This window comes from Chlamydomonas reinhardtii, chromosome 17 (assembly GCF_000002595.2).
Source record: "Chlamydomonas reinhardtii strain CC-503 cw92 mt+ chromosome 17, whole genome shotgun sequence".
NCBI classification, from domain to species: domain Eukaryota; kingdom Viridiplantae; phylum Chlorophyta; class Chlorophyceae; order Chlamydomonadales; family Chlamydomonadaceae; genus Chlamydomonas; species Chlamydomonas reinhardtii.
This window is the reverse complement of record NC_057020.1, coordinates 7,056,293-7,079,547: the sequence shown is the minus strand read 5'-3', so window position 1 is coordinate 7,079,547 and position 23,255 is coordinate 7,056,293. Positions and strand designations below refer to the sequence as shown.

At 65.7% G+C, this 23,255-nt stretch overlaps 4 protein-coding genes across 4 annotated transcripts; 3 read left to right on the top strand and 1 right to left on the bottom strand.

Moving 5' to 3' along the window:
• The first annotated feature begins 92 nt into the window (after positions 1-92).
• Positions 93-1,828, top strand: CHLRE_17g747097v5 (uncharacterized protein). The gene is made up of 2 exons (XM_043072774.1): positions 93-145; positions 287-1,828. Exons 1-2 carry the CDS (start codon positions 124-126, stop codon positions 1,186-1,188), a joined length of 924 nt encoding a protein of 307 aa, XP_042915233.1. The 5' UTR covers positions 93-123; the 3' UTR covers positions 1,189-1,828.
• A 184-nt stretch (positions 1,829-2,012) lies between these two features.
• CHLRE_17g747047v5 (uncharacterized protein) lies at positions 2,013-2,938 on the top strand. The gene is made up of 2 exons (XM_043072773.1): positions 2,013-2,132; positions 2,230-2,938. The coding sequence occupies exons 1-2, from the start codon at positions 2,061-2,063 to the stop codon at positions 2,485-2,487; spliced, it is 330 nt and encodes a 109-aa protein (XP_042915232.1). The 5' UTR covers positions 2,013-2,060; the 3' UTR covers positions 2,488-2,938.
• Positions 2,939-3,072: 134 nt separating this feature from the next.
• Positions 3,073-10,861, top strand: CHLRE_17g746997v5 (uncharacterized protein). Its single transcript, XM_043072772.1, has 18 exons — positions 3,073-3,165; positions 3,252-3,287; positions 3,463-3,668; positions 3,956-4,189; positions 4,366-4,495; positions 4,664-5,181; positions 5,455-5,544; positions 5,924-5,992; positions 6,274-6,474; positions 6,654-6,824; positions 7,059-7,208; positions 7,766-7,891; positions 8,046-8,256; positions 8,409-8,543; positions 8,697-8,815; positions 9,000-9,194; positions 9,370-9,545; positions 9,751-10,861. The coding sequence occupies exons 3-18, from the start codon at positions 3,477-3,479 to the stop codon at positions 9,896-9,898; spliced, it is 2,865 nt and encodes a 954-aa protein (XP_042915231.1). The 5' UTR covers positions 3,073-3,165; positions 3,252-3,287; positions 3,463-3,476; the 3' UTR covers positions 9,899-10,861.
• Positions 10,862-12,715: 1,854 nt separating this feature from the next.
• On the bottom strand, positions 12,716-23,142 carry CHLRE_17g746947v5 (uncharacterized protein). Its single transcript, XM_043072771.1, has 10 exons — positions 22,936-23,142; positions 22,743-22,823; positions 22,335-22,472; positions 20,200-22,213; positions 19,268-20,038; positions 18,713-18,969; positions 18,168-18,357; positions 16,508-17,973; positions 16,033-16,116; positions 12,716-15,776 (listed from the first exon to the last, which is right to left on the bottom strand). The coding sequence occupies exons 1-10, from the start codon at positions 22,966-22,968 to the stop codon at positions 14,067-14,069; spliced, it is 6,744 nt and encodes a 2,247-aa protein (XP_042915230.1). The 5' UTR covers positions 22,969-23,142; the 3' UTR covers positions 12,716-14,066.
• Between the last annotated feature and the right edge of the window lie 113 nt (positions 23,143-23,255).

The following is a 23,255-nucleotide window of genomic DNA, read 5'->3' as shown; positions in this document are numbered from 1 at the left end:
CCAGGTCTTGCCAAGCAGCGCCACCGGGGTCGCGCGCACGCACACACACACACACACACACATTCGCATGGGCTTGCACCCTTGGGATCGTGTGGACACTAATCCCCACCCAAGGTTAGCTAGATGTGCGTAACAGGTGCTTCGGGTAAGTATGGTCTCGGCTTGGCAGGTCGGTCGGCTGCGGTACAGTATACTCTGAAGGTAATCCGCGGCCGTAACCCTGCATCGCATACACTGTCCTACCCGTAATGTTTTCCTTGTGCTCTTTAACACACACACACTGCAGTCCCCCTAGCGAAGCTGTCCGTCCGCATGGCCACATCCATGCAGCTGGACGATGTGGCCACGCGGCGGGCGGACCTACACGAGGATTATGAGCGCGCGGCACAGGGCCTCCCGCCGCGCGCTGTGGTGCGGCGGGAGGACCTGCCAGCAGCTGCGGCTGCAACGCTTGGCGCCATTAGGGACACCCTGGCGCGCCTTTGGCAGAAGGTGCGGTGGGAACGGCGACACTTTGAGACGCTGTGGCGGTTGGCCATCGACGCAGTGCCGCTGCCGGGAAACTCGCATATGCCGTTGGCTCGCCGTGAGCCATGCGGCTGTGGGCAACACGGCCATGGGGGCGCCGCGGTGGAGACACACGCCGCCGCCGCGCCCACGCCACGGCAGCACCACTTCTGGGATTGCGCGGTGGCGAAGGCCGTGGTGGCGCAGATCAACGCACACAACCCCGGTCCGGCTCCCATCAGCCAAGCCCAGCTGTGGCTGGTTCAGGCGCCGCCGGGTTTTCAGCAGTGTGTTTGGGACGTGGTGGTGATGGCGGCGCTGGCCGCCACAGAACATGGCCGGGTGCGGCTGCGCGGGATGACGCGCGCCGCAGCGGCCCTGGGAATTCAGACGGCGGCGGCAGCAGCTCCCGAGGCTGCGGTGGCAGGTGCAGCGGAGGCGGAACCCGATCTTGACGAGATCCCGCCCACACAGCTGACGCCGCCGCAGCCAGGCGTCAACCCCGTCGAGCTTGCGTGCGCTCGTGCAGTCGCGGACTTCTGGTCGCGGCTGATGCAGTTTGCGCAGCTCGGCGTGCCCCAAAAGGGCTGGGATGGTGTTGACGCCACTCACCCCATCCTGGCGGTGGTGAACGGTGAAATGCTGTGCGCGATGCCGCAAGCTATGGAGCTGGAGGCTTGAAAGGGATCAGCCCTTAGGAGAAGCGCGTGAGCACTAACATGAGCCACTGAAGCAGTGGCATACGAGAGGGTCAGCGGGGGAGCTTAGTGGGCAGGCGAAGGGTTTTTTTGTTTTACGCCCGTGGGAGCAGGGCCAGGTTTGCGGGGTTTTTATGCCTGAGAGGGTGTATTGGGTGCTGCAACACCCCGGGTCTTACGGCCTGGACCGGCCTAGTGGCCAGACGCGTTTGTGGCTGCCCTTAGGCATTGTCTGCCCTGGCGTCGAGAGCTGGTTAGGTTGCGGTTGAGGTCGTGCAGGCTGCCGGGTCGTAGGACTCAGCCCCGCAGCCACTGTGGTCGTGCTTTCGCGTGCTGTCACGTGCTGCGTGTTTTGTTATGTTTGCTGTTTTTTGTCTGCCCGCCTGGTTTTTTTTTTTTTTTAAGAGGTAGCTCGCCCGCTGGGTCTGAGGTTGTTACACCGGTAGTACTTCCGCAAGGATTACTGGCGCGGTGAAGGGTCGGAGTGCGTTGCCCTGTGGACTCCAGAGCTGTTTTGCGCTCTGCCGGGGAAACGCCAGGTCACGGCAGCCCTCGATTGAGAGCCCTGTCGTTGGTTATACCAGATACACGATTCACGTGATCTGGCAGAATAACCGTGGAAACCGTAGTCACACACACACACACACACACACACACACACACACACACACACACACACACACACACACACACACACACACACACACACACACACACACACACACACACACACACATGTTACGCGCGCGTGTATGGCGGAATTTTGTTCCGTTTGATTCTTTGTTTAACACATGTTACGAGCGTTACGTTGCCGGCATGCTCCCACTGCCTACCCGCCCCTGGAGTGCGCACGGTATGCCCGCAACAGGTCGCGACTCGCGACACGAGCACATGCAGGGGCAGGGGATGTTCGTACTGCTGGGTGCGGTGGGGTGTTGCGCCAGGGGCTTTTCCAAGCCCTCCCGTCCACGGCTGCTGCCCGCCCCTCCCCTCGCCCACCCGCCCACGGCCGCCGCTGCGCCAGTCGTTCGAGGAGTCGGCGTATGAGTTCGGCGGCTGCGAGTACCGCCTGTGCGTCAGCGCCTCGCCCGCGGCAGCCGCAGCACCCGGTGCTTCTGTTGCTGCTGCTGGCGGCTGCGGGGGGCTGACGGTGCGGCTGGAGTTCAGCCTGCCGCGCCTGCCCGCGGGGCCTTCCAGCGCCAGGTGCTGCGCCTGCCGCCAGTGGCAGCGACGTGGCGATGCTGCTGGAGGGCCATCTCATCCGGTGAGGGCAGGAAAGTGAAGGAGGGCTATGCGGGTGAGTTGGATTGGCGCAAAAAGATGAAAACGGGCGTTGCGAAGGTCCCGTAGCGCCCGCACGCGAACCCGTAACAAACCCTGCATCTGCCAGAACCCCGGGAGCGTTACGGACTAGCTTTTTGGATGACCACCCGTACTGCTGCGGTCGTCGGCATAAGTATGCCGGTTGCATTCGGGCAAGACGCCGATGCAAGCGTCCGCCTGGCCAGAGCCGAGAACAAAGCGCGCTATTAACGTAACCTCGAATCGTGGCAACCGGACCTGACGCCAGCTGCGGCGCAGCATATAAATTCTAAGGATGCAAGAAGTGCACTAAGTTATACAATAAATAGCATGTCGGCGTGGCCATTGCACTGTCGCAGGCTGAGTTGCGTAGTAGCGACAGCCGCCCACTTGCATAGGACCAATCCTGCAGGAACTAATACGAATTAGTACATGGCATAAGCCGTCGTCCGCAGTGACGGAGCAGGAATGGGCAGTACACTCGGCATGGCAGTGCGGATGGGGGGTGGGTGGGCATCAAAACGCGCTGTCGACGGCTTCCACTTTAGAAACCCATTAACGCGGCAATCTTACGGAACCGCGTAATCACACTGCAATTATTGTTCAAACAAAGCTTACTACGACTAACTCTCGCTGCAACATCTGCGTTCCGAAAGCGGTCAGTCGATTGCGAACTTGTGCTTTGTCACCTGCTGTGAACGCTTCCGGGACGCGCATTTAGCGCCCTCTACACTCTGCACGCAGGCCTCCTAGACCTTGGCGAGTTTGCGCTCTGTTTCGGTGAGTTCGGGAGGCATGATGCAGTCGCTCGACTCAAGGATGTTGCTCTATGTCTGCACCGCGATCCATATGCATTCAATTATGCCTCACCATGCCCTGGCTCCGCGCATGAGGCCCGTCAACCTGCCTTCGGCGTTCTCTCGTAAATTGCCCGCATTGTCTTTCTTGATTGCAGCTTAGTGGACGAGAATGATGTCCTCCAGCCTCGTCTCTGGCAAGAGGGTTGCCGTGCCCTCTGCTGCCAAGCCCTGTGCTGCTGTGCCGCTGCCCCGCGTGGCCGGTCGCCGGACTGCTGCACGCGTTGTCTGCGAGGCTGCTCCCTCTGGCGCCGCCCCTGCCAGCCCCAAGGCTGAGGCTGCTGCGCCCGTTGCCGCTGCCCCGGTGAGTTAGTCGCGGGGGCAAGGGTCACCGGCCTGTTGGTCTCGCACATGCCGCATGATCTTGCAACGCTTTGCCGTCGTGACTCATTATTTGGGTTCGCAGTCTGCAGTATATGTCCACTCGCCGCTCAACACTAGCATTGGTCGCGCGGCCATGGCATTTTGACCAAATCAGTTGGGTGGGCGACTGCACGTCCGACGTTGCCAACCTGGCACCACTCCTCCTCCTGCGTCTGACTGCCCTGCCCCCGCTGCACATCTCATACCCGCCGCGCCCATCTCGCGCAGGCCACCCCCCATGCTGAGGTGAAGAAGGAGCGCGCCCCAGCCACCGATGAGGCGCTGACGGAGCTGAAGGCGCTGCTGAAGCGCGCCCAGACCGCCCAGGCGCAGTACTCCACCTACACCCAGGAGCAGGTGGACGAGATCTTCCGCGCCGCCGCCGAGGCCGCCAACGCCGCCCGTATCCCCCTGGCCAAGATGGCCGTGGAGGAGACCCGCATGGGCGTGGCTGAGGACAAGGTGAGTGGTTAGCGGGTGCGGCGGTGGGGATCCTGTAAAGGGTAAGAGTGCACGTGGGTGGGAGAATGGATGCTGGCAATGATGGTTTCGGCGCGTGACCTGCCTTAGGTTGCGTCCATGTCTACCCCTCTCACCCTCTCCTTCCCCGATCGGCTCTATGGTTTTGCTCGCTGCAGGTGGTGAAGAACCACTTCGCCTCCGAGTTCATCTACAACAAGTACAAGCACACTAAGACCTGCGGCGTCATCGAGCACGACCCCGCCGGCGGCATCCAGAAGGTGGCTGAGCCCGTGGGCGTCATTGCCGGTAAGCGGGCGAGGGGGCTTGTGTGGACAGCGGGCTGCTGCCGCGGCGGAGGGCCGTGGAGGAGGGCTTCTCCTGCGTAGCCCAGATCAAGCTACCCCTACCTGGGGCTCAGCCCGGCTCACACCTGCGGCTCCATTCCCCTCCTTTCTTCCCCACCACCCTGCACAGGTATCGTGCCCACCACCAACCCCACCTCCACCGCCATCTTCAAGTCGCTGCTGTCGCTCAAGACCCGCAACGCGCTGGTGCTGTGCCCGCACCCCCGCGCCGCCAAGAGCACCATCGCCGCCGCGCGCATCGTGCGTGACGCCGCCGTGGCCGCCGGCGCGCCGCCCAACATCATCAGCTGGGTGGAGACGCCCTCGCTGCCGGTGTCCCAGGCGCTGATGCAGGCGACTGAGATCAACCTCATCCTGGCCACCGGTGGCCCGGCCATGGTGCGCGCCGCCTACTCGTCCGGCAACCCGTCGCTGGGTGTGGGCGCCGGCAACACCCCGGCCCTGATTGACGAGACTGCCGACGTGGCCATGGCCGTGTCCTCCATCCTGCTGTCCAAGACCTTTGACAACGGCGTCATCTGCGCCTCGGAGCAGTCGGTGGTGGTGGTGGCCAAGGCCTACGACGCCGTGCGCACCGAGTTCGTGCGCCGCGGGGCCTACTTCCTGACCGAGGACGACAAGGTCAAGGTGAGAGCTGGCAGCTGGGAGGGCAGGCAGGGAGGGGGAAACAGGGTTCAGGGAGGCGGTGGAAGGGGCGGAGCGCATGGACTGGGGTTGGGAAGAGATGGAGATGGTAGGGACAGCGACAGGGCGGCGGGGAGAAGGTGCGGGCCCGTTGCGAGCGGCTGACCCAGGCGGGTGGCTATTGAGGTACTGGAGGAGACGTCTTAGATGGCAGGTCCCGCATGCCCGCACTACCTGGCGCGCTTGTTGATGCACACGCCCTCGCTGCACTCGCAGGTCCGCGCCGGTGTGGTTGTGGACGGCAAGCTGAACCCCAACATTGTGGGCCAGTCCATCCCCAAGCTGGCGGCCCTGTTCGGCATCAAGGTGCGTATTTGGGGTTGGGCGGGAGAGGGGCTGAAAGGGTGGAGCTGGGTCGAAAGGGAGGGAGGCAAGTGGGGCGGGGGCAGGTAGCGAAGAGGAGGGCGCTGCAGCAGCCGGTGGATGAGGCTGGGCAGATGCAATAGGAGCCCGTCGGGTTTGGAACAAGCACGAGGATATGGAAAGCGGCCTACAAGGAGTATTAGCGATACCATGGCTGACGAGCAGCTCGTGGCGTGGCTCTTTCTGCCAAAGAAGTTGGCATGTGTACGGGCTAGCACCGTGCCTTACTCTTCCACTGCTTGCCTGCCTCGTGTGTTAAAGAGCACTAGGAAAACAACACTGGCTCGTGTGTGTGTGTGTGTCCGTGTGTGTGTGAGTACAGGTGCCCCAGGGCACCAAGGTGCTCATCGGCGAGGTGGAGAAGATCGGCCCCGAGGAGGCGCTGTCGCAGGTGCGGGGAGGGGGGGGCAGGGCAGGGCAATGCGGTGTGTGGTGTGTGGTGCGGTGGGCGTGCCGAGGAGAGGAGGTGGCACTGTGCAGCGCTGGCTAGGGTTGCGCGAGTTACTAGGTGGTAAAGAGTGAGGAGTTGGGCGGGAGCAGACCATTCAGACTGCGTGAGGAGGGCGCGATAGGTACGGCGAAGGTCAAGGCTAGGGCCCAAATTGCAACCACGGCAGGTCTGACGCGTTTCCTTGCCCCCTTACCCCTTACCCCTACCCTCCACCCCTGCAGGAGAAGCTGTGCCCCATCCTGGCCATGTACCGGGCGCCCGACTACGACCACGGCGTCAAGATGGCCTGCGAGCTCATCATGTACGGCGGCGCCGGCCACACCTCGGTGCTGTACACCAACCCGCTCAACAACGCCCACATCCAGCAGTACCAGAGCGCGGTCAAGACCGTGCGCATCCTCATCAACACCCCCGCCTCGCAGGTACCTACCCGGGGCCGAGCAAAGGAGCGGTCGCGGCGTAAACTTACTACGCTGTCTGGCTGTAACTGCGAGCACACAGCCAGGGCGTTTGGGCGACGGGTGCGCGGGCTTTGCCTTCCAACTGTCGCTGCAATCCAACCCCACATGTGCGCTCATCCCAACCCTCCCAACCTCCGCAGGGCGCCATTGGTGACCTGTACAACTTCCACCTGGACCCCTCCCTCACCCTGGGCTGCGGCACCTGGGGCTCCACCTCGGTGTCCACCAACGTGGGCCCGCAGCACCTGCTGAACATCAAGACCGTCACCGCGCGCCGCGAGAACATGCTGTGGTTCCGCGTGCCGCCCAAGGTGCGCGGCATTGGGGGTTTGGGGGCGCGGGCGGGTGGCAGGGGCGGTCTGGAGCGGGTGCTCGCATGAATCTTGGGGAATGGCCGCGGATGGGCTGAACGATACGGTACGGATAGGACGCCGAGCAAGGCTGCCGTTTCGGGCGGAGACTTGCCCGATGGTGGATGAGGGGTCCCGGGCGACATGCCAACATCGGCGGTTGACATGGCCCTTGATTGTCCCAACAACATGCAGATCTACTTCAAGGGCGGCTGCCTGGAGGTGGCGCTGACCGATCTGCGTGGCAAATCGCGCGCTTTCATTGTCACGGACAAGCCGCTTTTTGACATGGGATACGCCGACAAGGTCACCCACATCCTGGACAGCATTAACGTGCACCACCAGGTATGCTCGGTGAAACGCGGCTTTTAGCACAATACGTATCAAATAGGAAGAACTAAAGCATTTAGCGACCCTTCGGTCGGTCGGCGGGTGGTTTTTCGGCGACCCGCTGCTGATGGTGACGCACCTCGCGATCGGCCCCTTGCCCCTTGCCCCCGGCTTTAGCCCTGCGCTCTGTCCGCCTTCAGCCAAAAGCCTTCCTTAAGCAATACACCCTTTAGCAAGCCACAAACTTAACAGCAGCTAAGCTATGCAGCAGCAGCAGCAGCAGCCTCTCTCCGCACCGGCTGCTGCCTCCGCGCCGGCCACGGTCGCGCCGGCGCCGCCCACCTCGGCCTCCGGCCGGCCGCTGCAGCCGCCCCGGTCGCTCTACACGCCGCCTGATGCGCTGCGCGGCGTTGGCGAGCCCACCGAGCCCATTGCGTCTCTGCATCCATGCGCAGTCCATTTTGGAAGTTGAGAGTATTCTGACCAGCACAACAGCAACCGCTCGCACGCGCAGCTCGACTGCCCACCCTGCGGCGGCTCACCCCACACACTTCGGCCCCACCACCACGCAGGTGTTCTACCACGTGACCCCCGACCCGACCCTGGCCTGCATTGAGGCGGGTCTGAAGGAGATCCTGGAGTTCAAGCCCGATGTCATCATCGCGCTGGGTGGTGGCTCGCCCATGGACGCCGCCAAGGTATGCGCGCAGGGACTGGCGTTGGCGGTGCTTTGCAACAGTGACCTGGAAGCGGGCTATTTAAGGGAACAAGGGTGTGCTCTCCTGTTTGCCAAGTGGGCCACGCATACATCAACTTTACCCTCCTTCCCCTCGACCCTCCTGCCACTCACAGATCATGTGGCTGATGTACGAGTGCCCCGACACCCGCTTCGACGGCCTGGCCATGCGCTTCATGGACATCCGCAAGCGCGTGTACGAGGTGCCGGAGCTGGGCAAGAAGGCCACCATGGTGTGCATCCCCACCACCAGTGGCACCGGCTCGGAGGTGACGCCCTTCTCGGTGGTCACCGACGAGCGCCTGGGCGCCAAGTACCCCCTGGCCGGTGCGTGGGGGATGAGGGGCAGCTCCAAGGGGGGGAAGCGGCGTTGGGAGGGGGCGGCCAGGCAAAGGGCCGGTAGGCTGCGCAACATGCTCAACCATCACCCACTGACCCCACCTTCCCTCCCTCCCCTGTCCTCCTCTCCCCCCACACAGATTACGCCCTGACCCCCAGCATGGCCATTGTGGACCCCCAGCTGGTGCTCAACATGCCCAAGAAGCTGACCGCCTGGGGCGGCATTGACGCGCTCACGCACGCGCTGGAGAGCTACGTGTCCATCTGCGCCACCGGTGCGTGACTAGTTGGCCGCGTGACTGGGTTTGATGGGAGGCAGGGGGGGCCATTGCAAAGACACACCTGTATTCGTGGGCCTCGTGCTAGGGTGTGGGAAAGATGTCGTGCTGAGGCCGCGCCACGCTCCGCCCTCCCCCGCCCCCTCACAGACTACACCAAGGGTCTGTCGCGCGAGGCCATCAGCCTGCTGTTCAAGTACCTGCCCCGCGCCTACGCCAACGGCTCCAACGACTACCTGGCGCGTGAGAAGGTGCACTACGCCGCCACGGTGAGTGTGCTGGCTGCTGGCAGGAGGCGCCGGGGGCGTCGATGTGGGGTGGCAATCGGCCCGTGTCAAGGAGGGGGTGGGGCGCACAGCCGCCCCGTGTCGGGGAGGAAAGCATTACCTAGTCGGTGTTGATAGCCCAAGCGCACTCGGCTGACCTGCCCCATGCTGCTGTCCTGGTCCCCAGATTGCCGGCATGGCCTTCGCCAACGCCTTCCTGGGCATCTGCCACTCCATGGCGCACAAGCTGGGCGCCGCCTACCACGTGCCTCACGGCCTGGCCAACGCCGCGCTGATCAGCCACGTCATCCGCTACAACGCCACCGACATGCCCGCCAAGCAGGCCGCCTTCCCGCAGTACGAGTACCCCACCGCCAAGCAGGTGAGGGCGCAGCAGGAGATGAGAGCCCGTTGCAGTGCGGCGCCGCACGCATGCCACACCATGTTCATGTCGTGTCTGTGAATCACCTGTCGCCGATGGGATTGCCAGTTACCACAAGTTGCCAACCCCCTTCTCCACCCACCACCACCACACGCCCCACATCTCCCCCTACTAGGACTACGCCGACCTGGCCAACATGCTGGGCCTGGGCGGCAACACGGTGGACGAGAAGGTGATCAAGCTGATTGAGGCGGTGGAGGAGCTCAAGGCCAAGGTGGACATCCCGCCCACCATCAAGGAGATCTTCAACGACCCCAAGGTGGACGCCGACTTCCTGGCGAACGTGGACGCGTGAGTAACGGGGTCCGTGTCGGGTCGGGCTCACTGTCGGGTCGGGTCGGCTGTACGCGGCTCCAATATTCACATGCTGTCCGGCGAGGTGCGTAAATTTATGCCTCCTGGGCGTGATGTAAGTCGTGCGACTTGGCTTTGGTGTTGGGACTCGCAAGGAGTTCAGCTTACCCCCGCCCCGCCTCTCTCTCCCATCCGCTCGCAGCCTGGCCGAGGACGCCTTCGACGACCAGTGCACGGGCGCCAACCCGCGCTACCCGCTCATGGCCGACCTGAAGCAGCTCTACCTGGACGCCCACGCCGCGCCCATCCTGCCCGTCAAGACCCTGGAGTTCTTCTCCAAGATCAACTAAGCAGCTGGCTGCCCGAGCGGCTGCGTCAAGGAGCGGGGCGAGGAGGAGGAGCAGGATTCAGCGACGGCAATTTATGGGAGATGTGTGCCTGGTGGGCTCCGCGGCCCTGAGGTTCCCACGAGTGGCGCACCCGCGCTGATGTATAAAGCGGCGCGGAGACACCCGCTCACTCGCGGGCAGGTCTTGGCACGGGGGCGCATCAGGCGCCCCATCCCGGTGTACAGGCGCACAATGGATATGTGTCGACGGATACCGGCCGTCCACTCCGCGTGTGTAATGAGTACGCATGTTACGTGACGAGGACGGGTTTCCAGGACTTGCGGGGTGTTTTTAAGCGTGGCACATGCCGCCACCCCGCCGGCGTGGGTTTTCCCGCACGCCTTCGCTTGCTACATTAGGTTGTGGCGCACCAGTACTGCTTTCGTTTGCTGCATGAGTGGCTTGAGAGAGGCGGCTGGAGGAGCAGAGTGAGGGACGCTGAGGGAGCCTCGCGGCCCATGACTGAAGAGTCTAATGCATCGTAGTCGCATGTTTCTTTTGCGGTGACGCGTGTTACTTGAGTGACCCTGTGACTGTGAGCTGTTTGAGCGTGCGCGCCAAAACGCGTGCGAGGAAGCACTGCCTGGCCGCCCGGCCGGCAGTGACCGTTCGTGTTCATGACCAGTTGGCTAAGCTAAGTATTCTTTGGGGCTTGACTCTCTGGGGATTCTGGAGGGAGGCGCCATGTCATGGCGTGGGTCCTGCGACGTGTGCCTGTAAGTACCTGATGTATGGATTCCACAGCGGCCAGTGGGGCCTCGTCTCGCGGTCGGTAGCTCGGTCAGCATGCCATGTGTGTGTGCGCTTGGTCCGGCGGCCCCTTTACAGCACACGGACAGGGCTGCCGCTACAGGGGCATCGCTCAGCCCGAACATCCAGTCAGTCGTCCTACATGCAGTTTAGTTGCTGTAAAGGCCGGTCTGCCACATTCGACTGGTTCAAGCGGCATATGCTCACGCTCTCGAGGCCCTGCCTGCTCCCTCCACCCAGCTCCACCAACGAATCAGCTGCACCCTGCGGGACCTCGCCAACCTGCCTAAACCCTGTCCCATCACACACCCAGCTCGGCAGCTCCACCAACGGCGCCGAGGCCCTCCGCGGCGTATGCGACCAACCACGTGTGCCGCCGCAGGGCCGCGCGCTGCTGCCGCAGTCCCCACCTGTTGCCAGCTCCGCCGTGGCCGCCCGGTCCTGGCCGCCGTACTCATGGGCAAGCCGTGCTGCTGCCTGTGTTGGGCGTGGTGGCTGAGTTGCCTCCCCCCCGCCGCCCGTTGATGCTAAGTACCGCGCCTCTACGCTGCCGCCTCTACACACTACTCGGGGGGCCTCTCCCCTGACTCTACTAGTAGTCCGGCCAGCCCGCGACGTCCCGGACATTTGCAATATCATCCTCCGCATCACGCATTTCCGCGATAAGCTTCAGCACTGCAGTGAAAGGCGGCACACTAGCGCTCCCCTCCGCGCGCGGTGCATGCAGTTGCGGCTTGATGCGGTGCGGCGCCGAGAACTCCAGCGGAAATGACGGCGCGCGTGGCGGCAGCTGGTCATTGAGGTCGGGCGGCAGGCCAGCAGCCAGCCCCGCCATGAAGTCGTACAGCGGCTCCATGCCGCCAAACGCCCGGACGCGCAGGACCAGGTAGCCATCGCACCCAAAGTTCAGGGTCGGTCGTCGGTCCCCACGGTCCCCAAGGTTTCGTCACGGTGTGCCGGAAACTTTCGTCTGGGCCTCACAAGACAGCCGGGCAAGCCCAGACCGTTGCCCAAAGCATGTAATGGATGCTTTTTACGGCTGGGAAACGTCAGGAGCCTTCCAAAAGACGAAGGGCTACCGCCCGTCAACACATGTTGGGTTGGGATGTTGGGGTGCGACATGTCTCGCCTGACCAGAACGTGCCACAAGTCGCGGACCGGTGCTTGTGCGCCGGAGGAAAACGCATGTGTATGTCCCATGCGTAGGTAAGTCTCGTAAGCGTGCTTTACACGGGTGCAACTGAACGGCCGCAAGTTGTTCACAACATGTCGACAACATGGCTGTGTCAAGACGCGCCCGACGAACTTTCCGTGTTTACATGCTAATAGAGCTCGCTGAAAGCAGTCGTTTGACACCATCCTGGAAGAAAACAGAGGGGGTTTAGGGGGTGTACGGCACGGTACGGCACGGTCGGTCGTCGGTCAGGGGGGGTCGGGAGGTTTTGCAGGGTGGGGTCTGGAACTATTGTTCGTACCCCCCCCCCCCCCTGATGGTGAGTCGCACTGCCCTCAAGGCTGAAGCTCCGCCGCCCTCCGCCGCTCACCCCGCAAGTGCAGCGCCGTTAAGTGCTTCCAGCCTCCACCCACACGCACGCACGCACGCACGCACGCACACACACACACACACACACACACACACACACACACACACACACACACACACACACACACACACACACACACACACACACACACACACACACACACACACACACACACACACACACAACCCCGCCCTGCCCGCAGAAGTTCGAGCGAGCTGGGGAGCTGCGTGGAGAGCTGTGCGCGCTGCGGCTGCTGATCGCGCTGTCCAGCGGCCGCCCCATGATGTTCAAGGCGCTGGGCCGGTGGGCCCGGACGGCGAGGTGCTGCTGCTCCAGTCGGACAGCCAGCTGGTGGGCATGACGGCGGAGGCGGTGTCAATGTGTCTGCCAGGGTGTCAATGTGTCATAGCGCAGGCGGTGGCTGGCTGCTTGACTACTGGCACGGCGCAATGAGCAATCGCGGCAAGCGGCAAGCCTGCCGTTACCGTACAGCAGGTTACACAGGCTGTGTCCAGCACTAGCCCTACCACTGTGCCATCATCAGCCGTAGACCGAACACCTTGACGCTTTGTTTAGGAACGCGGCAGTCTGCAGGGCAGTTATATTACCGTACTTTCCTAATTCATTGTTGAGGCTCCAGCCCATCAATCGGGTGGCACACGCACCAGCGCTTTGTAAGCGTCACCGCGCCCCCATCAACATGCTTGGACTTGGGTTGGTGCGACCCCCATCGAGAACCCATTCTGTCCTCAACTCTCCCACCCACCCCCCGCATGGACGTGCATGATGACCAAGCTTCAGTCCACGCCTGCAGCGGCAAAGTGGCAACACCCACGCTTGACGCGCAGCAACACGCACGAGAAAGAGACAAACCGCCCTGCGCTTGGTTTAGCATGCAGCATTCCCGCTTTCGACACAGCGCCAAGGACATGCTAATCGCCAGGCACCAGGGTGAACTCGTATGGTTTGGAGCTTCCTTTGTCCGTGGACGCCGTGCACATTCCAATCCGTACCCCGGATCACACCAAGCACACATAATGACTAAGCCAGCTGAGGTAGCTTTTAGGTAAAAGAGTGGAAATGCCGTAACCCCGTGCAACAGCCGCATGGCTGGGCGGAGCCCTCAGCCCTCAGCCCTTCACGGTATCGGCCTTTGTGCATCAGTCGACCGGGGTGACACCCCCTGACTACGTATGGCCCTGGCCACGCTGCCTTGAAGCCGCATTTGCAGAGTGGCCCCAAGAATGCTCCAAAAATCAATTCTGTGCTCGTCCATTTGCCCAATGCCCCATGCATCCACCCAACGACAAACAGCGTCAGCACCTCGACAAAAACCGAAAGCGAGCCCGTGACACAATGCAAAGCAACCTGTCCGTCCGTCCCACATCCGTCTCAAACCTTAATAGGATTGTCTTCTCCATTCAGTCAGCTACTCAGTAATCCGTCCAAGCGTAACGCAGCCACGGTGTCCTGCCGCAGCCTACAACTGCCCATGAGCGGCACGGGACGGCGGTCAGCCCGCCATCACAACACGTCATCACAACACGTCATGCGCCGCGCAATGCCCAGCCCGCAGCTCATCAGGGCCGCGCGCACGCGTGGTCTGTGAGCTCATGGGCGCCCACGTCACGTCACGTCAAGCGTGCGGCCCCCGCGGCCGGTCTGCGCCGCAGCGACAAAACTGTACGAGCTCCCGCGATCACAGCCACGCGGCTTCTGGCGAGGCTCACGTGCTCCGGAGCGCAGTGCACACCCGCCCGCCATGCAGCCATGCACACGGGCCGCCGGTTGCCTCATGCCGCACGCCCCAAGGCGAATGCCCCGCCACAGGCGCCTCACACACCAGCGCTGCCCGGCGCCACTGCCTGCATATGCTGGTGCTGCGAGTCCCCCGGCACGCCACCACCCACACCCACGCCGCCCATTCCGGCCACCGCAGCTGCCGGCTGCAGCACACCGCCTGGCCCCACCACCATGCCGCCGCCCATCAAGTGGTGAGACGCCCCAGCTGCCGCCGCCGCCGCAGCAGCAGCTTGCTGCTGGTGTTGCTGCTGCTGTTGTTGCTGCATGAGCAGGCTGGCTGCACCGGGGCCGCCTGCGGCTGCTGCGGCCGCCGCCACCATCTGCGCCTGCTGCATGGCCGTCAGAGCCCCGGGCGCCAGACCCAGACCCAGCCCGCCGGGCGCCATCGCCACAGCGCCCGGCCGCATGAATGCGGCCGCAGCCGCCACCTGCTGCTGCTGCTGTTGCTGCTGCTGTTGCATGAGCTGTAGCTGCAGCATCATCTGCTGATGCTTGGCGGCGTAGAACTGGGCCTGAGCCTGAGCCTGGGCTTGAGCCTGGGCTTGCTGCTGCGCCTGCGCCTGCACCTGCTGTTGTGCTTGCTGCTGCTGTTGCGCTTGCTGCTGCTGCTGCAAGTGCAGCATCTGCGCTTGTGCCTGTGCTTGCGCTTGCTGCGCCGCGGGTGCTTGTTGCTGCTGTGCCGCCTGCTGCTGCTGCTGCTGCTGTTGCTGCTGTTGCTGTTGATGAGCGGCGGCTGCGGCCAGGGCTTGCTGGTATTGAAGCATGTGGGCTTGCTGCTGTGCCTGCGCCTGTGCCTGCGCCTGCTGCTGCGCCTGCAGGTGCGGCTGCTGCTGTTGGTGCTGCTGCTGCTGCTGCGCCTGCTGCTGTTGCTGCTGCAGGAAGGCCTGCTGTTGCTGCTGATGCTGTATGGCGTGTTGCTGCATCGCGTGTTGCTGCTGCTGCTGTTGTTGCTGCAGCTGCTGCAGCTGCATTAGGTGATGCGCGTGCTGCAACGTGCCCGCGGCCGCGACCTGTGCCGCATGCATGGCAGCCGCCTCGACAGCGCCGGGGCCGGAGGTGGCGTGGGGGTGTTGCTGCTGCTGCGCCTGCGGCTGCTGCTGCTGCTGCTGCGCCTGTGCCTGCGGCTGCTGCGCGCCCGGGTGCGCCTGCGCTGCGTCAGAGCCGCTGCCTGCGGGCGTGTGTGTGGACGAACCGTGTGCAGATGACTGCTGCAGCGGCGGCGACTGCTGCAGGTGCGGCTGCTGGTGCGGCTGCTGGTGCGGCTGCTGGTGCGGCTGCTGGTGGACAGCCACACCCGCCGCGCCGCCCGCTGCATGCCCGTGTCCGCCCACCGCCCCGTCCGCTCCAGCAGTCCCTCCGTTGCCACTGCCGGTGCCGCCACCGGCAGCCTCCCCGCCCGCGCCACTGGCTGCAGCAGCCACCGAGCTAGCCTCCGTAGCCGTGCCTGCAGGGCCGGCGATGCTACTGCCTGGTGCCGTGGCTGTAGCAGCTGCAGCCCCAGCCGCTGCAGCAGCACCGCCACCATCGCCGGCCTGCTGCTGTTGCTGTTGATGGGGGTGGTGGTGCGGGCCGCCGGCTGCTGCTGCCGGCGCCGGCCCCAACGCCGCCAGCTGCTGCCGCAGCCGCTCCATCTGCTGGCGCGCCTCGGCCGCCTGCGCCGCCGCCAGCCGCGCCGCCTCCATGGCCGCGGTGCGCGCCGCCACCTGGCCGCCCAGCCGCTCCAGCTCCTGCTGCTTGGAGGCCTGGGCGCAGAGGGGAGGGGAGGGCAGGGGAGGGGAGGGCGGAAGGAAGGGTGTGAGGTAATGACGCAAGACGTCGGTGCCCAGCAAGAGCGCGCCGTCCAGACCCATTCCCGGTTGGCCAGAGCTCAATACAGCCGCTTAGTTGCCCTAATCCTGGGAAAGCTACAAGCCGTCACTCACAAGCTCCCGTCCAACCCCTCCAGCCCTCCATCCCCCACCCCACCCCCCTTGCAGCCCTGCAGCGCCGCCTGCTCACCCGCGCCTCCGCCGCCTGCTTCTTGCGCTCGGCGTGTTGCTGCTCCGCACTGCGCCAGGAGCGGTCCAGCTCGGCCAGTCGGGCCTGAGGGGGCGGAGGCAAGGGGGCGGAGGTCGCACAGGGTGGCTTGTCAACGAATGCGGCGGCTTTAGTATGGTGCAGGGGAAAAGGGAGGGGGGCTGCCAGATGGGGCAGGGCGCGGAGGGTGCACAAGCAAGGCTATTGAAATGAGTGGAACAGGGCGCGGCTGCGCGGCACCACCGCAGCGGCGGCCACCGCTGCATGCGTGTGAGGCCCCGTCATGACTGCAGCCACCGGGCGTCATCCCAGCAGTGCGCCGGGGCTGGGGCCACGAACACGTCAGAACCCCTACTGCATCGCCCCCCCCCGCGTCCCCCGCGCGACTGTTTTCTTACGGGATTGGTTCAACGTTAACCCCCGCGTCCTGGTACCCATTACTACCGAGGCGGCTTACCTGCGCTGCCGACAGAGCCGCCTGAGCCGCCTGCAGCTGCTGCTGCGCCTGCGCCACCGTCTTTTGTGGCCGACTGCCGCCGGCGCTGCTGCCGCCGCCTCCGCCTGTGCTGCTGCCCGCCCGGCCGCTGGCGCTGCCGCCCTCCGTGTCTGTGGTGCCGCTGCTGCGCCGCCGGCCGTTGGAGGGCCGGCCCTTGCCCGCCACCGCCCCTTGCACACCCTGCCCCTGCAACCCGTCCTGCGCCATCAGACCGCCTCCGGGCTGCTGCTGCTGCATCTGCGGCGGCGGCGCCATGGCCCCGGCCCCGGTGCCCGCGCCAGTGCCGGGCAGGTCTCCCGGCCCCAGCCCCAGCGGCCCATCCAGCAGCCCCAGCCCCAGGCCGCCAAACATGAGGTCGTCGTCAAGCAGCAGGCTGCCGGCACTGGGCCGAGGCACGTGGTGGCCCCGGCCCACGCCCCCTCCGCCTCCTGCGGCCTCCTCATCCGCCAGTAGGGCAAGGTCGTCGCCAGGTCCGTCGTCCGTGTCGAAGATGGCGGCGGCCGCCAGCGCCAGCTCCTCGTCTGGATCCAGCATCAGGTCGGCCTCCGAATCCAGGCTTGCCATTTGCGCCGCCCGGCCGGATCCGGATCCCGAGCTGTTGCCTGCAGCCGCGGCCGCGCCGTTCCTGTGGCCCTGAGCCTGCTTGGACTTGGTGCCGCCGCCGCCGCCTGCCGAGGCTTTGGCGCCGCCGCCCGACGCCTTTGTGGTCTTGCGCTCCTTAGCCACACCGCCGTTGGCCGCCTGCGCCGCAGCCTGCGCCGCCTCCCGCGCCGCTGCGCGCGCCCCGGGCTTGATCACAGGCCGGCCGCTGCTGCGCACGCCTGTGGGCTTGCCGCCGCCTCCCGCTGCGGCAGCCGCTGTTGCTGCTGCCCCGCCCGCCCCGGCGGCACCTGCTGCACCGGACGGCCCCGAGCCCGCACTGAACCCCACTGAGCCCACGGGCACCAGGCCGGAGCCACCCCCAGCTCCGCCCATGGCTAACCCTGGGTCGAGCAGCCCCGGCCCTCCGGCCCCGCCAGCCGCCGCAACGTCGCCCTGCGGGACCCCGCTGCCGCCTGCCCCCATCAGGCCACCCACCCCGGCACTGCCCACGCTGCCAGACAGCTGCAGGCCGGCGGCGCCGCCGGGACCCATCACCATCATGCCCGACGCGCCGCCGCCTCCGGCCGCACCCAGCCCCATCCCGCCGGGCGCTAGAAGCGTGCTAGAGCCCATTGCCATGCCCCCCAGGCCCCCCATGCCAGGGAACGGCTGCCCCTGCTGCATCTGCTGCTGCATGTGCATGTGCATGTGCATCTGCTGCCCTTGCACCTGCTGCTGCTCCTGCTGGGCCGCCGCCGCCGCCGCCACAGCCGCCGCCGCGGGTGTGCCTGTGTCCTCGTCCGACGACTCCGACGCCAGGTAGCCGGGCGGGACCACCCGCTCGCCTGCAGGGGCGCACAACCACACGCACCGTGTCAAACCGTGGAGGCGTGGGAAAGGGAAGTGCCCGCATGCGGCTGCCTCTGCTCGCCCGTGGTGTGGGGCACAGCCCCACACACATACACACACGCTCACAGTGTTGACCTTCTCCTGACACACACGTACACACACGCAGCACACCCCCATATCCCCGGTGCACCTGTGACGGGGTCGGCGTAGGGCAGGTTGTTGAAGCGGCGGTACTCGCACTTGAGGCTGCTGGTGCTAGTGCCGCACCGCCCCTTCTTCAGGCGCCGGCACACGTCACAGCGCCCGCCGGGCGGGGAGCCGGGGCCCAGGCCCAAGCCACCGCCCGGGTGTGGCGCGGGGGCGGGGGCGCGGCCAGCAGGCTACATGGGCAGAATACGGGTGATGGCAGGAGGTTAGGACATGAGCAACACCAGGGGCTGGAGGACGATGAGTCAGTTTTTCAAGTGTAACTGGAAAGGGGAATTCGAATGGTGCGATGTGGTGTGAGATCACTGGGGTGGGGTTTAGCCACGAGCCCAAGACAAAGCGCATGTTCCAATAGGTGTGGTAAGCTGCGACACAGTCAATGGGGCCCGAGCCGGCGAGGTGCGTGCACAGCTGATGGCCAACATGCCTTTCAGTATCGCGACAGGCCACTTGTCCCCGAGCTGCCTGTAGCCCTGTGCCCCACCCGGCCCCTCCACCCTCGCCTCCTCCGCCCCCGCATGCCCTCACCGCGCGGTCGGTGCCGCCGCCAAGCTCCCCCTTGAGAGCCGCCGGGGCCACCCTGGCGCGCTTTGCGGGCGGCGTGCCCGAGTGCGGCGCCCCAGCTGCGGGCCCCGACCCCGGCGGCTGAGGCTGGTGCGGCTGAGGCGGCATTCCGGCACCTGTCGGCGGCGGCGGCCGCAGCGCCTGCTGCTGCGGCCCGCCCATGTGTCCGTGCGGCCCAGCAGCAGCAGTGGCGTGTGTCATGAGTCCATTCGGCACCATGCCTGCACAGTGCGCGCACGCATACATACATGGTATTCGCGTTTCACGGTAACCACTTCGCCCGCCATACCACATCAGCACATCAGACAGCACGAGCGTCCCCAACACACAGGTGCCGCAGGTCCCCAACACACATGTGTGCGCACGTCCACAACACAGGTGCCGCACGTCCACAACACAGGTGCCGCATGCCACACACACACACACACACACACATGTGTGCGCACTGCGGGACCTGCTGGCCGCATGAGGACAGCGAGTGTGCACACTAACGCCCCACATGCCCCCCCCCTCGCCCACCTGGCTGCATGATGAAGCCCGGCACTGCCGCCACGCCGCCGCCGCCAGCACCCGTCCCCGCCGCCCCCGCGGCGCCCGGGGCCCCGGCCAGGTCCGTGCCGGCTCCCGCCGCCCCCGGCCCCGACTGCGCGCCCCCCGCCAGCGGGTACATGCCCCCGTGGCCATGTGGCGGGGCGCCGCCGTGCGACCCCGGGGCCATGTGCCCCATCAGCCCCACCTTGCCGCCCATGCCACCGGGCCCCATCGGCACCATGCCCGGGAGCTGCGGCTGCAGGTGCGGCGGCTGCGCAGCATGCGGGTGCGGCTGCGGCTGCGGCGAGAGCTTGAGCTTGGGGCCGCCCGTGGGGTGGATGATGCGCGCCCGGTCTGCGGGAGCGCCCGCACCTGTGCCTGCACCGCCAGTGTCTGTGTGGGCCACATCCGGTAGCTGTGGGGTCCCGCCCGGGGCTGGAATCATGCCGGGCGGGAGCGAGGCCCCTGCCTGCCCTGGGCCGGGTTTGGGTCCCACCGCCATCATCATAGCTCCCGAACTCACAGGCACCATATCCTGAGGCACGCCTTGCTGCTGCTGTTGCTGTTGTTGCTGCTGATGGTGGTGGTGGTGGTGTTGCAAGTGCGGGGGGTAACCAGCTAGGCCCACCAGCTGCTGTTGCTGCTGCTGCTGGTGGTTGTTGTTCTGGAGTTGGATGTGCGGTTGTTGGTGGGGCGGTGCCGACGCACCAGTACCATCAGCCTCGCCGCTTGGTGCCCGCTCTGGCCGTGACTCACCTCCTGCAGGTCAAACAGCAACAAAAATTCCTGACCTGTTCATAGGTTCTGCCTCAACATGCCCACAAGCAGGTGCCGTCTACAACACAGCAAGACAGCGCACACTAGGCGCCGTCGCCCGCCCCCCTCGGCACCTTTCCCCAAGCGTGTAGCTCCCTACGCACCCTGCGCAGCCGCGGCCGCAGTGGCGCCCGTGTCGGTGGCCGAGTCCTGCCCCTGCAAGCCGCCTGTGCCGGTGCCGGTGCCCGTCGAGCCGTGCGTGTGGTTGGTGTGCGAGGGCGTAGAGGCCACGGCTGCCAGGGGCGTGGAGGAGTTGTGATCCGGCACGAAGCTCATGGCCGCTGCCGGCGCGGCGGCGTGGTGGTGGCTGAGCTGCGCCGCCAGCGCCGCCTCGTGCGCCGCCGCCTGCCGCACCGCGATGACCGCCTGCTCCGCCGCCTCCGCCGCCATCACCGCCTGCTCCGCCTCCCACATCTGCTGCTGCGTCTGCGGCTGCTGCGAGTCCGGCCCCTGCCCCTGCCCCTGCTGTTGCTGCGGCTGTCCTTGTTGCGAGTAGCAGGGCAGCTGCTGGGCTGCCGGCGGCGCACATGGCTGCTCCGCCTTCACTGACGCGGCACCGGAGCCGGCCGCCTGCCAGTCCGACGGCCCCTGCCCTAGCGCCTGCTGCCCGACCTCCTCCCGCTTCACCTCCTCCTGCTTCAGCGCCTGGCCCTGCAGCTGCCGCCGCTCCGGCTCCGAGTCGGGCTCCGTCTTCAGGAGCGGCGGGTCGCCCTCGCCGTCGCCGTCGCTGTAGGGCGGCATGAGCTCCATGGGCTCGTCGTCGTCGCCCAGCCCGCCGTCACGCCCGCCCAGACCCATGCCCAGACCCATGCCCATGCCCATGAAAAACGGGTCGTCCATGCCGCTGCCGCTGCCGCCCGCCGCGCCGCCGCAGTCCTCCTCCTCCTCAGCCGCCACCCCCGCCACGCCTGACGCCGCAGCCGCCGCAGCCGACCCACATGCTGCCGTGTCGGATGCCGCGACCGGCGCTGCCGTGGATGCAGCATCTGCGGCCCCGGGCGGCAAGGCGGCAGCCGGCGGCTCCCATGCCCCGGCCTCTGGTGGGAGCTCCTCTTGCTTCACTCCCACTTGGCTTCCACGCTCCTCCTGCTTCACGGCCCCCTCTGCGGCTCGTGCCGCTACGCCCTCCGCCGCTCCCTCGGCAGCAAGGGTTTCCAGCGGGTCTGGTGGTCGGGGCGGCTCAGGGGGTGGACCTGCTGGGGGCGGTAGTGACGGCGACTGCATGTCTGCCTCCTGCCCCGCCGCTTGCTCGACCTCCTGCCCCGCCGCCCACGCCTCGCCTTGCGCATCGCTCCCCACTGCTGAATCAACAGCCGGGCCTGCAGGCTCCATAGCCTCGGCCTGGGGCTCGGACTCAGCCCGTGCCTCAGCCGGGTCTTGGGCCGGGGCTGTGCGTGGCGTAGCTGCCTCGGCGCCTCCGTCCCCACACGGCGGCGAACAGGCAGGCGCACCAGGGTCCGGGCTGTCCGCGGCAACCGCCGGGTCGCTTGCCGCCCCGCCGCCCGTGCAGCCCGCCTCGGCGGCTGCGTCCTGGCTCATCCGCGCATGGACCGTGGCTTCTTGTAACGACGTGCTCGCCGCAGCCGTCCCTGCTGCCGCCGGTGCTAATGCGGCGGAGTCACAGGTCGCGCCAGCCGCGTCCGTCACCGCCCCTGGACATCCGGCAGCTTGAGCGATGTCCCCCGCGTCTGCCCCAGCATCCTGCTCGGAAGGCCTGCCCTCGGCGGCGTCCGCAGCTACCGCCGCTGCTGACACCGCGACCGCTGCTGTCGTTGGCCCTGCTTCCGCCAAGACTTCTTGCGCGTAGCCGTTGGGCAGCCCTGCGCACAACCCGGGTCCCGAACTGCCGGCGCGGCCGTCCACGGCCTCGTCCCCAGAGCCAGCTGCCGCCTGGGCCTGGCACGCCCCATCGCCGCACCCGTGCGCCTGCGGCCCCGGTTGTGCGTCGGACATATGGCCCAGCAGCCTCTGCTCCTGTTCCGCCGTTGCCGAGGTGGTTGCTGCTGCTGCTGCTGCTGCCGCGCCGCCGGTAAGCCGGCGGAACTGCTCCGCCAGCCGCCCAGCTGCAGCCCGCCCCGGGTGGCCCTCCGGGTAGGCGGCCGCTGCGCCCTCCCACACCTGTGGCGCACGGCAGTAAAGATTATTTGCAGTATATACTTTGAATACTGTCGCCACATCTCAACCACCCCAGATGCAGACCTTTGCCAAACGTTCAGAACAAGGTCACAGGATTGCCTACCCGCTCCACGTCTTCCTGGGCCTCCGCAGTCGAGCTGTAGGGCTCTGCTGGCGCAGGTCCAGCCCCTGCGTGAGGCTGATCCTGAGCGCCGCCGCCCGACGCCAGCAGCCGCAACCTTATGACGCCCAGGTGCAAGTGCTGTAGACATGGGGCAATGCGGGCAGTAGATGGCAGCGTGAGAGGCCCGTCACGGGTGCAGGAGGCCAGGCCGGTCAGCCCGCAGGCAGGTGGGCGAGCCTAGCGCCTGTGGAGGTCGCTTGCGGCGCCAGTCCTAAGCCCCATATGTTATTATTTTCGATGTATAAGCAGCAGCGGACGTGTGCGTGTACGTGGTCGCTGCTGGTTGCGCCAGCCAAAAGCACGCTCAAACCGACCTCAATTATCTGGTCAACCCTGGAGGCAGCGCACCTGGGCCGCCGGAGCCGCTGCACCGTTCTGGCCACTGAAATATTGTTGAGCATCGTGCGTCAACAGCAGCTCCTCCAAAATCTGCGAGGACCGGCGGGCATGGACCAGGCTCAGAGGTAACTCGGGCCCGTCCCCAGCTAGAACTTTTGGCATGCCTTTTGGGCAGAACTAGCATGCACGCCGTAGTACAGACCTCGAGCAAGGCACCAAACGGTGAGCCCGGCATGGTCGGTTCTCCCGACGAGCTGGTCCGATGAGCTAGCCTAATTGTCCGTTCATAATATCCAATTGGACATGCCTCCGCAAGTTAAACGGCATCCCTGACAAAAAGCAAGTGTGGTAATACTTCCTTCAAATAAATGTTGCAGCCATGTCACGGATGCTACATAGCTCACAATGAGCGATTCGGAGCATAGGTTAACTTGGGGCCCTTGAGAAAACTACCGACGTCGACCCCGGGATGGGGCGGGATGTGGAGGGACTCTGAGCTGCCCGCTAGTATTTATTAACGCG